The sequence below is a fragment of the Gambusia affinis genome, linkage group LG03, assembly GCF_019740435.1.
Source record: "Gambusia affinis linkage group LG03, SWU_Gaff_1.0, whole genome shotgun sequence".
Taxonomy (NCBI): Eukaryota; Metazoa; Chordata; class Actinopteri; order Cyprinodontiformes; family Poeciliidae; genus Gambusia; species Gambusia affinis.
In genome coordinates, this window is record NC_057870.1 from 23,129,250 (window position 1) to 23,144,974 (window position 15,725).

The 15,725-nt window shown below is 35.7% G+C and overlaps 1 protein-coding gene across 5 annotated transcripts in view; it reads right to left on the minus strand.

The window, feature by feature from the left end:
- Positions 1-15,725, minus strand: part of si:dkey-215k6.1 (transmembrane protein 132C) — a 249,561-nt gene that overhangs the window by 10,946 nt on the left and 222,890 nt on the right. For all 5 annotated transcript variants that reach the window (XR_006370271.1, XM_044112801.1, XM_044112800.1 and 2 more), the window contains 3 exons: positions 3,467-3,672; positions 787-850; positions 247-378 (listed from right to left, as the gene is read on the minus strand). Coding sequence is in view for 4 of the 5 variants with exons in the window: in XM_044112801.1 (XP_043968736.1) it covers positions 247-378; positions 787-850; positions 3,467-3,672 (402 nt within the window). In the remaining variant the exon portion in view is untranslated. The remainder of the gene's footprint in view (positions 1-246; positions 379-786; positions 851-3,466; positions 3,673-15,725) is intronic.

Consider the following 15,725-nt stretch of genomic DNA (forward strand, 5'->3'; position numbering starts at 1 on the left):
TTGTAATAATTTAATTTGACACATATGCTTCTTCTGATCAGAAGTAATATATTTAGCTGTAGCCCATGTAGAGCCCTAACTATTAGGGTGATGGGAAGAAGGCTTTATATTTACTTAGGGGTATGAATAAATTAATGATTTATTAATAAATATATAATTAATTCATTTATTTATATATCAATGTAGAATATATTGTATATTATATTCTACATTAATTAACTATTAATGACCATTTTCCACACTTACCTTCAATTGTTCCAAGACCAAAGGAGTGATATCAGCTTGCCAGTCAGTACCCAACATGTAAACCATCTCCCCTCTAGGGTCAGATGGTTCAGCAACAAAATGAGTGAGAACTCGAACCAAAGCATACTGGTACTGGAAAGTGGAGAAGGAGGGTAAGGTTTAGTGGACATGGATTGAGGTCCTTCACCCCAACCGCCCAACTCATTGATGACCTAATCAATAATGTTGCAAGTTGACGCACAAGAAAACTATACTATTTTAAAGCATATGTATTACATAAATTTAGAAGCAGATTTTTTGGTGTCATCTACAAAAAACAAAAACACACAAAAAACAATCCCATTTACCCCCTCCACTGCACAAGTAAATTCTTGACATTTTCCCAATCTTTAAAGGTAAATAAAAAAACCCACCACATCATATTAAATAAAAACTGCTAATTGCAGATTATATTCTACAAAATTCTATTAAACAAAAACAAAAGAACACATAAAAACTGCCTTTAAGAGCATGACCCGATGAAATTCAATCAAATGATACCTGTAGGGTGCAGCCTTTACCCTTTCTGTCATCATCTTCATCGTCCTCGCTGTCTCTGGTGGGTCTGTAAGAACAGAAGAAGATAAATGAGATTGAAAATTGAAAGAGGATGAGATAATCTGGTAATTAAAAGCCCTTCCAATAATCTAAACGTAGCTCCAGCTAAACCATACCAAACACTCTCTATATAATAAGACTTTTAGCCAACACAATGCTCATTTAATTTCTAATTATTAATTACATTTACACATACTGCCTGAACTGTATATTTCTTGATATGGCTAATATTTGTGTGTCCAACGTAACCCAAAATAGGAGGGTGTCTTTACTGTGTTCTTAAATTGGAAACTTCTTGGGTTTTTGGTCAGACACTTGTCTGCCAATTACATATTTAAAGAAAATTTTGACAATGCGCATTTATTAAATGTAGTAAAAGATAAGGTAAAAATTTTTCTTGTGCACCACTACACCAATTATTGCTAGTAAAACAGGATTAGTTGAACAATAAAAAAACTGTAGTTCTGAATATTTTCTGAATATTTATGTTTGTTCATTCAACAAATGGAAAAAAGTAAACTAGTGTACACCTGATGCATTTATTAAACCAGCCAGAAATCCTTTTTTTTTCTGGAACTGAGCACGCTTGTGCTCTTGCAAACAGGGTTAATGGATATTACAGTTTTCAAATGCTCAGTTTTGTTCTGTTTTAGTTTGGTTTTCAACCTGAAAAGGACATAACCTCCAACAATATATTTGAATGGACCCATAACATTTTGTAATGGGGAGGAAGTGCATTATGGGTAGCAAATCCTCAACTAAGAGTTTTTAGAATATTCTATTAAGTGTTGGAACATTTGTAGTCTTTCCTCCAGATTCTCTTATAGAGTTTCAAATCCCAAATAGGGACAAATAAATACACAATCTTCCTTCTCTGCCTCCCTCTGTGAAATATCTAGCCAGCACTCAGAACTGCATCTGAGTCTCATAACTGTCCTTGCTCCAGTGTTGCTCTGGTAATATTACACAAATTCTTATTCCATTTCCCAGAGCCCCAGTCACACATGTGTTTGCAAGAATGTCCCTAATAGTTCTTGTGTTTTACTCAGAGAGAGTGTGGTTAGGAATATGGTGTGTGTGCGTGTGTGTGTGTGTGTGCGAGAAACAACCTGAGCACATTGGTTGGTGGCCACCTGAGCAAAAATTGGCAAATTGAAAAATAGGCCCAGCCGAGTAGAGTGGAAAGATGGTGATATGGGAATAACACAAAGCACATCAGGGATAGAGCTCATAGATACTCATGTGTATATACAAATGCTTAAAATATATACTGTGCAGGTAGAGATGGACAATGGAAAAGTAAATTTGACCCAGCGATAACTGTAGATTTTTACCCTAAGAAGTTCAAGTGAGGAGAAGATCACACACACTGAAAACTATAAATTACATAAACAATTAAAAGCTGGAAATCGGTATGTAAAATGTCATGATGGTGTAACAATCCTCTAGAATTTACTGTTTCAGTATTTTCTGATCTAGTTGAGTAATTCATGATGCTGATCAAAATATTTTAGCAGCATACATTATCTGGCATATAAAACAATTATACTTATGTGTATTGTTATGCTTTTATAGTTAAACCAGATATTTACATTTTCTGTGTAAAAAGACAATCTTCTGTTCCATGTCAGTTCTCCAGCACCAGTGTCCTGCATGTTTCAGCAGTTTCTCTGTTTCAGAACACCTGAATCAAATGATTTGGTAGTTGACATGTTCCTGGAGAATTTCATGACATGCTGGTGAGCTAATTGAGCTATTTGAATCAGCTGTGTTGGAGCAGAAACACATCTAAAACATGCTGGACAGCAGCCTTTGAGGACTGACTTTGGATATCCATGGTTTACACTGCAAAACAGATAACTAAAAAATAACGACTATTTAGCTTAGCCTTTTTGAGCTATATATCCATTCAGGGAATAATGGACAAAAAGATGGTTGAAGTGAAAGCTAACACACGACACTTCACGGCATGTGAAAAGGTTAAAGTTTCTGGGTAGTTTCCCATCTTGAGGTGAGGCCTGGGTGCTGAAGATAAGGATGCATTGTCTTCAGATTTTTGCAGAGCTGAAAAGGCCTCCGCCCAATGTTTGTGTAAATGTGTGTGAAGAAGCATAAATAGTGAGAGCGTTTCTGAGTTATTAGCCTTATGATTTACGCATCGTACCTCATTGTCTTCTCCTTGATGATGAAGCCTTGAAATGAACATTTGTGAGTATGCCTCTGATTTGATTCTGCCTTGAATTTTTCTTTTATGGTAATTTTCCTTACAGAACTGTTCAATTATCTGCAATCTTTTTCTTTCTTTATTAATTAACAAATGTTAAAGTCTAATAAGAGCAAAAATATGACAAAAACATATTCAAACTAACAATTCCCAGTGCTGGCGTTACTTGATCAGAAAAGATATTTATAAAAACTTTTTTTATCCATGATAAAATGAATGACAAACCGAGGAAGCAAAGTGCCATCTAACAGACCAATTGCTTTTGCAGCCTGAATGTGAGGATTTTGTGTGAAATGCATTGCATTTTGAGGAACTAACAGATCCAAATGCTTTCAACATCCACAGTGGGATCCTCACCCCCCACATCACTCACTCCCTGAGGTCAGACAGGTAAATTACCTCTTGTTGGTGGTGATCGGCACCCTCCAGCCTTTGACCTGGCTCAGCTCAGTATCTGACACATCTATCTGCAGGGGTAGCTTGGGAACCCAGACAGTGAGCAGCAGCTGAGCAGACAGGTGGAGGTAGGTGAAGTTTACTGCCAGGGACTGTCTACCTCGCATTTCTTTGCCATTCACCAGAACCTGGTCGCAGTTTAAGGAAACCTGAAAAAGGGGAAGCGGTGAAAAGAAGATGAGAAAAGAGTTTCCCTGACGTGTGAAGCAGCATGGGTGAAGGATCTTACATTTTACACTCGATCGGTGATTTTCATTCAGCTGTAGCAATAGTAGACATTTATTTTGCTCACAGCCCAGAAAAACTTTCCCTTACAATTTGCCTTTGTTCCAAAAGCAAATTCAAAATTTATCACACATTGCTTCTTCTTTTTATTTGTTGTTCCTAAAACTGACCATTACTATATAATAAAGCAGAATTTTGAGTTAAATTTCACATTATTTTTAACTCAGTGTTACAAATCACCTGTTTCCTATGACACAGTTATCATTTATATACATATTTTTTAAATAGAATTGTGGTTTTGTTGCCGGGATTAACCTAGAAAAGTATTTTTCGGGGTGTAAATATAAACCAGTGCTCTTTCTGTACAGTGCAACATTTCTGTGCTGATGTCCTTACACAAATGTTTGATCTCTAAAGAGGTTAGCATTTTGTTCATCAAAGCCAAACCATTTCTATAGGCTCGAACCTCTGAATATTTTTCAATTTAACTTTGCCTCTGTGTGCTCACGCTCGGCCAACATAAAAGGAATCGTGGCCAACTTATCTCCTTCCTGCTCCATCTTTTCAGTTTCTCCTTTTCTTCTCCTATTTCTCCTCTTATTTCTATCTATTCTAACATCCACAATTTTCCTCTCCTCATCCTCTCTTTTACTTTTGTCTTCGCTGTGCCCTCCCTCATCTTTTCACAGTCTCCCTCTTCATCTTCCTCCCTTTCTAAAACCTGATTTACCGCTTGTTAACATCAAAGGGATGTTTGACTGTTGGTGCCCCAAACCATTTCTTCAAGTATATATTTTTTTATTTTCCAGGTATAAATGAGTGTAAAAAAAAAAAAAAAAAACTACGCTACTGTAGTAGGGTTTGGTTTCCAATGAAGGTTTAGGGAGACAGAAGTCATGGTAGAGGACCTGCTTTAACTGGTGGTCAGGCATGTAATTTAGCTCATAGGTTTGGTGAATTTGTTCAGTGAAATTAGTTTCAGGTTAACCAGAAAAGTTTGACGAAATATCTCCACAGCTTTTTGTAGGAAAGGTGTCTTTCCAAAAACACAAAACATACCATACAATATACTAAAGAATTGATGATGATATAAGAATCCATCCATCCATCCATTTTCTTTACACCCTTGTTCCCTAAATGGGGTCAGGAGGGTTGCTGGTGCCTATCTCCAGCTGCGTCCCGGGCGAGAGGCGGGGTACACCCTGGACAGGTCGCCAGTCTGTCGCAGGGCAACACAAAGACATACAAGACAAACAACCATGCACACACACACTCACACCTAGGGAGAATTTAGAGAAACCAATTAACCTGACAGTCATGTTTTTGGACTGTGGGAGGAAGCCGGAGAACCCGGAGAGAATCCACACACGCACAGGGAGAACATGCAAACTCCATGCAGAAAGATCCCCGGCCGGGAATCGAACCCAGGACCTTCTTGCTGCAAGGCAACAGCTCTATGATATAAGAATCTAAAACAAAAAGTTACTTGCTCAAGGAACCACAGAATTTCTAGCTCAATATTTGCAGTAATTTACTTGACTTTTGTGCCTTTTCAAATTCAGCAACAACTTCCAAAAACTGCTGAGCATCTAACAAAATAAAAGCCAGTCTTTGTTTTGATCATAAATTGCTGAAAACCCAAAGGTGACAGAGAACCTGCAACTGCTGCCAGACATTTAACATTGCACATACTTTAAGTTAGCTGATTTGAAAGCCTGCTTTGTGCGAGTACAAAGATGAAGAAATTATGCTATTTCTGTGAAAAATCTAGGTTTGCTATGTCAATGGAGTCTGTGATGAGCCCCTGTTTTGTACAGTCTGTTATTGGAAAACTGGATATAAATGTACATTATGCTACATTGTCAGTACAGAGCAGTGTTGGGCAGATTTCTGTGAAAATGTAACTAACCTCAATTGCAAGTTATTCTATTTAAAATCTAAAGCAACATAGCAATCACAAATAATTTATAAAAGTAATGTAATGAATAACATTTGGTTAAGAATTATGTAATTTTATAAAATTTGACTAAAAAGCAACCCTAACCTAACCTAACCTGTCTTGGGATAAAAGTTCAGTTCACCAAACAGCCTATGGAGTTCCTCTATTTGGTCTTATCAATCAGAAGGTAATCTGTGTGAGTTAATCTTCATTAGTGCCATCCGAGCTTCTGCATAGCATAGAATGAGATAAAGTAAAATTATCAGGTAATTCCCCTGATATCTAATTAGACCTTGTGTATATTGTGGAGCTTTGGTCCTTGTGTTAGAGGACGTATGGTGTCTCTGAGCTGCACCATGACTAAAAGAAACCTTTGGCCACCTAACTTAGGTGGAGATCATATTATGTTGTGCTGCAGTTTCAGATATGTGTACACAGCACTGGAGATATCAACTGACACCCTTTTAAAATAAATATTAATGCTTTGCTGTTTGCGTGTGTTTTCTTGGCAGAGTTATAGAGCAAAAAGCCAAAATGTGCTCTGAGGCAATGCCAGACTCATGAAGTTGAAACATTGACACTGACTGAAAAAATTAATGCATTTATATTCCCACACACATTAATGTCACAAAGAAATGACTGGGGACAACGCTGCAAGAGTGACATTATTAAAAATATGCTTTGAAACTTTTCTTGCTTTTAATTATTGAAATATTTTTGCGTTTTAAAAATCCATAATCTTTTTTGCCAATCAGGCAATGCATGAAGAACACTTTAAAATATTTCTAATTTTCTGTAATTTTCCATTTCATAATTGTATCTGTTCAAAGCACATTTCCTCTGAGATTAACACTCCTGTAAAAGGCTTCTGTTTAATGAACTATTATCACTTTTTCTACTGTAGAAAACATAGCTTAGAGAAAAACTGCTGTTGGTGACACCTCATAAGAAACTTTGCATATTGATTGACAAGTATAAAATACAGTTTGGTAAGTGAAAGATGAAGTCAATGTGCTGCACTTTATGACAGGCCTGTAAATTATTTTAATCAAATCTCACTTAAAAAAAATACTCCTACAGTTTCAATGCAACTCCTTTGCACTGCTGATGCAATACATTGCATAATCCTTCTTCAATTCCAGAGTGCAATTAAATTGGATAATAACCTCATAACTGTCTGGAGTTAACTTTGTTCTGTATTAAATTATTTTTGCTGAGACTGCTTATTTTAGCTCTGAAAGCTAAAACAATTAGTGATGTGCTTTTTTTTTTATTTTAGGTTCAACAAAAGACAGGGTCAGTTTACTCCTCTGTAATTTATACATGAATTGTCCCAAATTCACTCAGACTTTGCAAGATATATTTGAACAGTTTCCATCAAACTACTCCATGACTCTGGATGATTATCCAAACTTAAAGACTGTGCAAACACGCGAGTGGTGTTTGAAGACTACGTGCTGAATATCTGGCAAAATGGGGTTGAGAAAGTATTAAACAGCAGAACTACTGAGAATTTTGCCACCATTGATTCTGAGAATTACTTATTTCAATTTTTCCCACTGAATAAAAGAAGTCAAAATAAAGGTTAGATTTTTCTAAAATTTTCAGTTGGAGTATGTGTTATTGCAATAAAAGGTTAATGTAATTTTTGGCTTTTTACACATCTTCACCAATGGAAACAACAAATTTGTATATATAAATGTAAATGCAATACAGAGCGTGTAATGTTTTTACAACCCACAAGCTGAGCTGCAGTTTTTAGGACACCGAAAAATGGATTTAATCTCAGAAAGAACAAGACAAAAAGGAGAGCAAAGGGAAAAGAAAAGCAAAAAATAAATTAACAGAAGGAAAGAATGGCAAAGAATAGAAATGAAATAACAACTCAGAGAAAAAGTTGCAGAGAATGAGCAAAAAGTGTAGATCTCAGCAGTCAGGACTTGTTGAAAGAACAGGTCTGAAAAATTGTCTTCACCCTCATCAAATACCACAAACAACTGAACAACAACAGAACAAACAATTGCTGAAAAGTTATTCAACATTTCTGCAGTTCAAGAGATTGGAGAGAACCTAAGTTTAAAGGTTTCTTAGCAGTTACACCTAGAAATGTTCAGTGTTTTTTCCTTAAACCAATGAAAAACAAACAGATGTGTGATCAATAAGATGTTACACAAGAGTAAAAACTATTAAAGTGTTTTTACGGTTTGTCTAAAAATGCAATTTTGTTCCCCTCTTTGTGGACTGAAAGTGTTGGAATTACTTCAACTATAACAAAAGTTGGTCTTTAGAAGAAAAAAACTGCAAACTATTCTTTTTTTGTAGAACTGCAAGGAAAAATGAAACATAGTAGGTCCATGTCTGTGTAAATCTTTCTATACTCGTTATTCAAGCTGTCTGTGAATGGATTTACTGTAGGTACATGCTTAGATTTTAAATAGTGTGTCATCACTTAAGTTACAAGATTACATAGGCAGAAAGCTTGCTGTTGGTGTTGAGGTTAATTGATGGTCATGTCTCAATTTTTAATGCCAGAAGCAACGTGAAGGTTTCCCTGAACCATCTGTCACTGTTTTATAGGCATAATGCATGACTTTGATAGACAACATTACTTTTTTACCTAACAGAACTCTGATATTAATATTAAACATAATTTGCCTTGCAAGTAACATTTTAAAATAAGTATCATTGGTAATTAACTACAGGCTAACAATGTTAATAGATTACCACACACTTTTATATATAAAAAAGCTGTTGCTAAAGTAATAGCAGTATAAAGGTTGTCCCACTAGTGGTTAATGTTTGTTTCAAAAATGACCTGATGGGAAAGACTATTGTTGTGTGCAAGTTGTCCAAAAAGTAGCTTGCCTGCTACAAGCAAAGATGTCTCAAATGCTAATGTCAGTGTCCACAGATCACATTTCTAAAGAAGTATTTTTTTCAAAAAAGTTACTTGAATGATCAGAGATTCCTAAAGCACTTGAAAGCTGAATAAATATTGTTTTGCACCAATCTGGTGGTTGAATAAACTAAACAACATATAAAAAACAAGTATATATTATTGAGGGTATATGTCTATTTATTCAATAATTTGGCAGCTGAATTGAAAACATTGCTTATTTTGTCAATTTCTATTTTTTTAATAAAATGTGTTTAATTGTGACTATTTACAGACTGTTAAATTAAAAAAATGAAGAGTTCCACCTCTTGATATCATGTAAAGAAACTCCATTAGATTTTATTTTAATCTATTAAATCTATAGATTTGATATTTTTTCCAAAGGGAAAAAAATATCAGCAAACCCTTAATGCAATGTCCCCAAGCTCGACTTTTATTCATCCAATGAATTTGTGCAGCAGTCTGAGCAACAAAGAAGTTAAGTAGAAGATAGCAAGAAAACAATTTATATATGTTAGATTTTCTCATTTGTTTTAGTACATTTAGCACCTAATACCCAAACCACAGAATGTGTTAACTGTGCCCATCCTTCACTTAAGTTTTCTTCCCATCCTTAAAATCTACCCAGAAGTCCCAAAACTCAGCCACCCACTCAAACCCATTGCCAACAACCTCCTTAGGCCAAGTCATTTATTTACATCTGTATTCATTTCCCTTTAAGCTAAGTGATCTGTCTGAATTTACAGTTACTTCTCCCTTCCTTCTGCCAATCTCTGTGTGAAATTCTCTCAGTTAGTCTGCATCAGATATACATTTTCTCAGTATAAAGTCATTCATCCATCTCCCTCACTCTCATGTTACGTTTCGCAAACTTTTCTTTGTATCCCCCTTCTTCATCCTCCGCCTTTCCTCTCCACTTCTTTCCCCACTCATATCACTGCCTTAAGCAATCCAATCCATCTAACTTTAGGAATGCTATCATCCAATTGGAGCCCACACAGAGGAAAGAGGAAGGCTCTGGGGGACAGACAAACCAACTATCTGATGGAATTGAGCCCCACGTGTCTGTCGTTTCAGAAACCCACATAGGCCAATCGCCTCTTCACATAGTTTCATATGGCTGTAATTTAGGCACGTTTTATTTTCCTACCCACACATTCACACAGGCACTCTCAAGCACTGGAGTACTGTCATTAGCAGGCTATAGCCACATATATTATACTGTGGCAGCTTAGATAATAGCAAGTTGATGTAGAGAGCGGATGGCAGGTGCCAGGACACACAAACGCTCACAAGTTAGTGTCTTATCTCTGGGCCTGTCATTTTGAATTTGTAAAAGTGTGGAGTCAAACATTCTCTAATGGCCATTTACACTCTGCTTTTCTTCAGCATGAAAGTCTGTAATTAAGAGATGGAGAGTGACAGTTGGAAAGTGAGCTAAATGGTGAAACAGGAGTGCTACTGGAGGACATGTGAAAAATAAAAGATACATAAAAAATAACACGAAGTAACAAACATTGACTTAGTAACCGCTGTAATTCTAGAAATATATATATTTGACATGGAAAGTATGATTTAATTAAGTAACTATTTACATTGTCTTATTTCAGAATATTGACTTGTTATGGCCTGTGTTTACTGTAACTTATCCAAAAAACAGCACAAAGTTAAAGTATGGTATCCCTTCTTTTTACTTTGAAACATTTCTAACTTTGACTCTCCTGACTGTTGGAGAGGTCTTAAGGGTTTAAAAGAAAAGTAACAAATGGACTGGGGTGTACGTTTTTTTTCTTAAGTTCCTTGGCCCTATGCAAATTAGTATGGTTATTAGCATAGGGATATAAGTCAAAGCTGCCCCCAATATGTCTGTTTGTAGGGTCCTATTGTGGCCTAGGTGTGAGTGTGAGTGTGTCTTTGTGTATGTGTGTTTAGCTTATATTAGTATAAGAGATGCTTAAGTATTTGGATTTATATGTTGATTTTTCGCACAAGCTTGAGGAAAACTCTAACTTTTCCCAAAGTTAAATGAATGTGTGTCTAATTATCCTCTCCAGCATTTCTGTCCTTACAATTAGATATTTGAGATAATTAGGAAGGTTTCTATTATGTAAGTCAGTGGTCCCCAACCTTTTTAGTACAGCGGACCGGCCAACCTTCGTAAATTTTCAGCGCACCGGGGGGAGAGGGTGTGTGCGTTGTGAGGATAGAGACCGATGCCGTTGTTTCTTACGACGGGGGTGGGGTGAGGGTGGGCAGAGTGCGCGTTGTGAGGATCGATGCTATTGTTTCTTACTCATTCTGCTGCATGTTGGCGCAAAACGTAACCGACGGCATCTGGTTTAGAATTTTCAAAATAAAAGCTCATCCAGACTCCATACATAGAACGGAGATATTTAATTATTTCTTGTGCGGCCCGGTATCAATTGCGCCACGGACTGGTACTGGTCCACGGCCCGGTGGTCGGGGACCACTGATGTAGATAAAGAATCAAATATGGTTTCAACAGATTTTCAGTGTTTCCAAAAAACTTTAAGCTATGTCTGCCAGATGTGGGAGGTGTCTCAGACAGGATATTTTTGAAACGCATCAATGTACTTGCAAAAAGTCAAAGCTAATTTCAATAACACAATTATTGTGTTATTGAAATATAAATTTTGTTATCGAAGTTTGACTGTTAGTAACACCTTTATAAACATTATATGGTTGTTTGTCTTTGTTTATGAATTGTATATTTTATGAAGAACAAGTGCACCAAACAATTCTGCATTCTGGCTCAAACAATAGTTGTTTGTTTATTAGTTGCTCTTTGTAAACCACTCAAGTAATATTCACCTAAAACAGTCACTAACTAATTTTTGGGGGTTTAAACCTAAGCTGGCTCAACCATAATTTGGTTGCTTTTTATGCTTTATTTTTAGATTGTAAATATAAGGTAAATGAACAGCTGATGTCTTTAAAGCTAGAGCTCCTCTGGCTGGAGTCTAAAATTAGTAGTTGAACTATTTCAGGATGGAGTTGATGGTGGAAATAAAACAGAGCAAGAACTTGAATATACCATTAATGAGTCATCATAGCAGAATGCTATAGCTATAGAAGAAACAGAAAGAAGAAAAAAAATCAGTGTTGTACTAATATTTTACACAGATGAAAACCAAAATGACATTGCACTGTAGGATGTCTTGGCTTCGTGTCAAATATGTTCTTATGAGTTCAGCTATCCAAACTGGGATGTGAAAAGAGTCGCCTCTTCTTAAGTCAAGGGCAACAATCTGAGGTGGTTCAGATCCCTGATTAGAGAACCTCTTGGCTGCTTCTCATTCAAGGATTTGCAGGCGTGTCCTGTAGAGGAGAGTCTGAGGTAGGACACAGAACTCAGAGGAGGGATTAAATATCTGACCAATATCCTAGAGAAGTGGAACAAACTGAAGGTTTTATTCATTATAACTATTTCAATATATGTATGTGTGCATGTATGTATGTATGCACATTAATTTATGTAAGGATACTTGCTTACAATATTAAAATATGTGTAACATGATTTCTGAAAAAAAACCCTGAAAATTACTCAAATAGTTTTACGCTTTTACTTATCTTATTTTAGTATGTTAGATACAACATGTGAAAGTGAATTTATAACATTTTTTTTTTTACATTTTGTAATTGTCAATTGAAATTTAAAAAGTTGTCCAATATCTGTTCAAGTGACATTAATGTGTCAGAACAAAAATAAATAAATTCTATCAACTTTCATTAAAATACCTCAACATACTTTCCCCCTAGTAATACCAGCACAACTGCTTTAAAGGTAACTTAATTGTGAGAGTAATAATATGCATCTTGTGTGCTCAGTTCGTCCAAGGACAAATTGGTGTGAACCTGTAAGTGGGTTCAGGCCAGCCTATTTGTTCAATGCAGCGCTAATCAGGCTTTTGATTACCTGCTTGTACCATGTCAGCATCTGCCCTCTCAATTTTACACTACATGGTTTCATAACATTTAGTGAGGGATGCTTAAGTGGATGTAAACATTCGGGGCGTAGCATGAGAAAGAGCAGATGCATGACCTCTGTAAAGGCGGTTACACTGCTTGGCCTTTCCTGTGATAATAAACCCTGCAGCAGATGCCAAACACTGGCTGCTAACAAGGATATAGTAGGAAAGGCAGAAATACTGCAGCTGATTAAGGCAGTGCACTTTTTTTCCACCATTGCTTCTTTTTTCTGTTTCCAAAGTCAAATTTCTAGGCTGAAGATGAAGAAAAATAACAAAAATATTAACAAAAGACAGAATAGATCCAGAATGAATCGATTACAGAATAATGTAGTATTGGACTGTGAGGTCTGACTAAAATGTCCTGGCTCTTCCATGTAGAGCTTTTGAGGACACATCTGATGAAATCCCAGTGGTAGACCCAACAGATATAGATCCAAACCAGAAACAGGGTCCACAGCTCCGAGCCGCTTGGTGGAAGGATGAGGCTCTGCATTGCTTTATACTCTGAAACCTTAAACTGGACTGGATAAAGGGTCAATAATTTAAATCTTACTCAACATTGTGATCATCAAAATGTTCACAAGTTTTAATTTAAAATCTAGATTAAAACTTAGATATTTTTTTATTTATATATGAAGAATGGGATAATTTTATTTATTTGAAAATGCTCAACATTGTCCCAACTTAGAAGTAGAAAACATGAAACATAAATCAATCAATCAGCAATTCAAATATTTTCAAGCAAATGAGTAACTTTAAAATGCAATTTTGTGACAAAAGAGCCTTCCGAGTGACACTCATACCGAATCTGTTGATGTCCACAAAGAACATTAAATAGCTTTTCTTTCTCAAACAATCTTCTTCCGTGTTTCCATGATGAATCTTAGGCGGCAACTCTTTTTTCTCTGTCTGAGCTAAATGAAGGAGAATGTTTTTTGACATTGGCAGGGAATATTTTATACAGAGTAACTCTCCTTCCATCTACTATGTGTAGCAGTAGCTTACCATAATTTTTTCTACCAAACCAGATGTTGAAAACACAAACTTTTGGCAGATTTAGAGGTTGAGTGACCCTGACAGACTTCGTCATCAAATTTACAGCTACATTGTAACCATATATAAACACAGTAAGACCTACACTTTCACTGTCTGGATTTCTAGTGCCAAAGCTGTTTTGGGAAATGGGTATGCTGACATTTATACATATTAGAGTAACACTGCTGGTCAGAATCAGAGTTTAAATGTGTTTCTAATCAACCATTTGAATGAACCCTGGCTTTCACAAACAACTTTTAAATACTTGTGTAGAATGCTGGTCTATTAAGTCTCCAAGCCACTGAACTTAGACAACATTTCTCTTGAACTGAAATTAACATGGAACTTTGAGTTAAAAGGTTCTCTAATAAGTTCCTTGAGATATAATAATTTGTAAGGTAAAAACCATGAACAATGGCTGTTGTGTACATTTAGGCTGATAAAACATGATTAGATATAACACAGGACATCACTGTCTTGAAATTATCACTAGGAGGATGTTGACTTTGTTGGATTTCAACATGGTAATTAGCAGTTAATTAGCTATTGATTGAGGCCTGTATGTTTCATGAAGGTAAGCAGAAAAGTGTAACATGGATGCTTCACAGAAAAACATAAATTCTGCCTAACCTGCACAACACATGGGCAAAGATACACTTAAAACATGAACATGTCCATTCTATGTATCATTTGTGTCTCTCCCATTTTACTATATTATATTATATTATATTATATTATATTTATTAATCCTTTATTAGTTTTCTCCTTTTTTATATCTAAGTTATATTTGATGTTTTTGTAATTTCAATGATTAAACCTTTTGAACTTACCGATTACAAAATTAAAACAAGCAATCTATTACTATCCAAAACTATAAATAAATGAATAATTTTGCAATTGACATATGATATAGCTTAGCTTCATTTTTCAGTACTGCAGTTGATTGTTCTGAATTGGCACTACACGAATAAACTGAATTGAACCGAATCCTATTTGGTAATAGCTATCTCAGGTAATGTAATGAAGATAGCACAGCTGATGAATACACATAATGCAAAATAAAATCAAAAGCTTCTTGTCACCTGAGCAGAAATGCAACATTAGAGTGTGAAGCATGCGTTAAAAGGATGTTTGTATGATACTTCAGGATTTTTCTTGTGTGAAATTGTTATGTTTTACTCTCTGGTAGTTTTTGTCACTATGGGCAAGTGTTGAACAGTTTATGGGGATCCACTGTGGGGCATTCACGGCTTTGCTGATTTAACAACAAAACCTCTTTCTACATCATAAGAAGTGAATTGGTGGGGAGTTAAAAAATAGCTTCAGACACCTTCAGGGTCGCTGCTCACACAGATAAATGTTGTGTGTTGCCAATGGTCTGTTTAAATGTTGTGTGTGTCAAATTGCAGGCTATATCCTAAGCCTGTTACCGCTAAATGGAAAATGTGTGAGTTTAGAGAGTGTTGTATAGTGTATTGGTGTGTGTGTGAATACGCATCTGTGTATGTCCTCTGTCTTTAATCCATTTTGGTTTTCATTTCCTTTCCAGGCCTTTCAAATGATCCAGGGCACCAAGACAGATCCCCATCCTTCTCAATATTTTCACATAATTTTTGTAAGTTATTTTCTTGCTTTCCTTTTTCCCCTCTAATTATTTAACTCACTGCAGTAGACTTCATTAAATGTGGCATGACAATGCTTGTAAATCCTAAAATACTTCAAAGAGAATGGCTACTGCATACAACTCCAGAGTCCAAGCAAAATTAGGACTGCACGTTTCAGGAGAATATTGAAAAATTAATAACCAGCTCTGAATGGTAATCTGTCTTCTCTTTTTACTGTGGAAAAATGTGGGAATTTAATGTGAGGAAAGCTTTAATGTTGCCCACATTACAGTGTGAAGTGAGATTAACTAAGGACTGGTTATTTTGGGAAATTTTAAAATTCTGCCTAATAGTTTCAACATTTGGTTACAAAAGACAAAGCTATGTTACATAACTATTTGCTGAAAAAATTTGAAATCAGTCTCATAACTGTACATTTTAATTCAATGAATTTAAAATACCTCCACTAGATATTTATTTTGAATGTCACAAATAATACTTGCAGATTTGC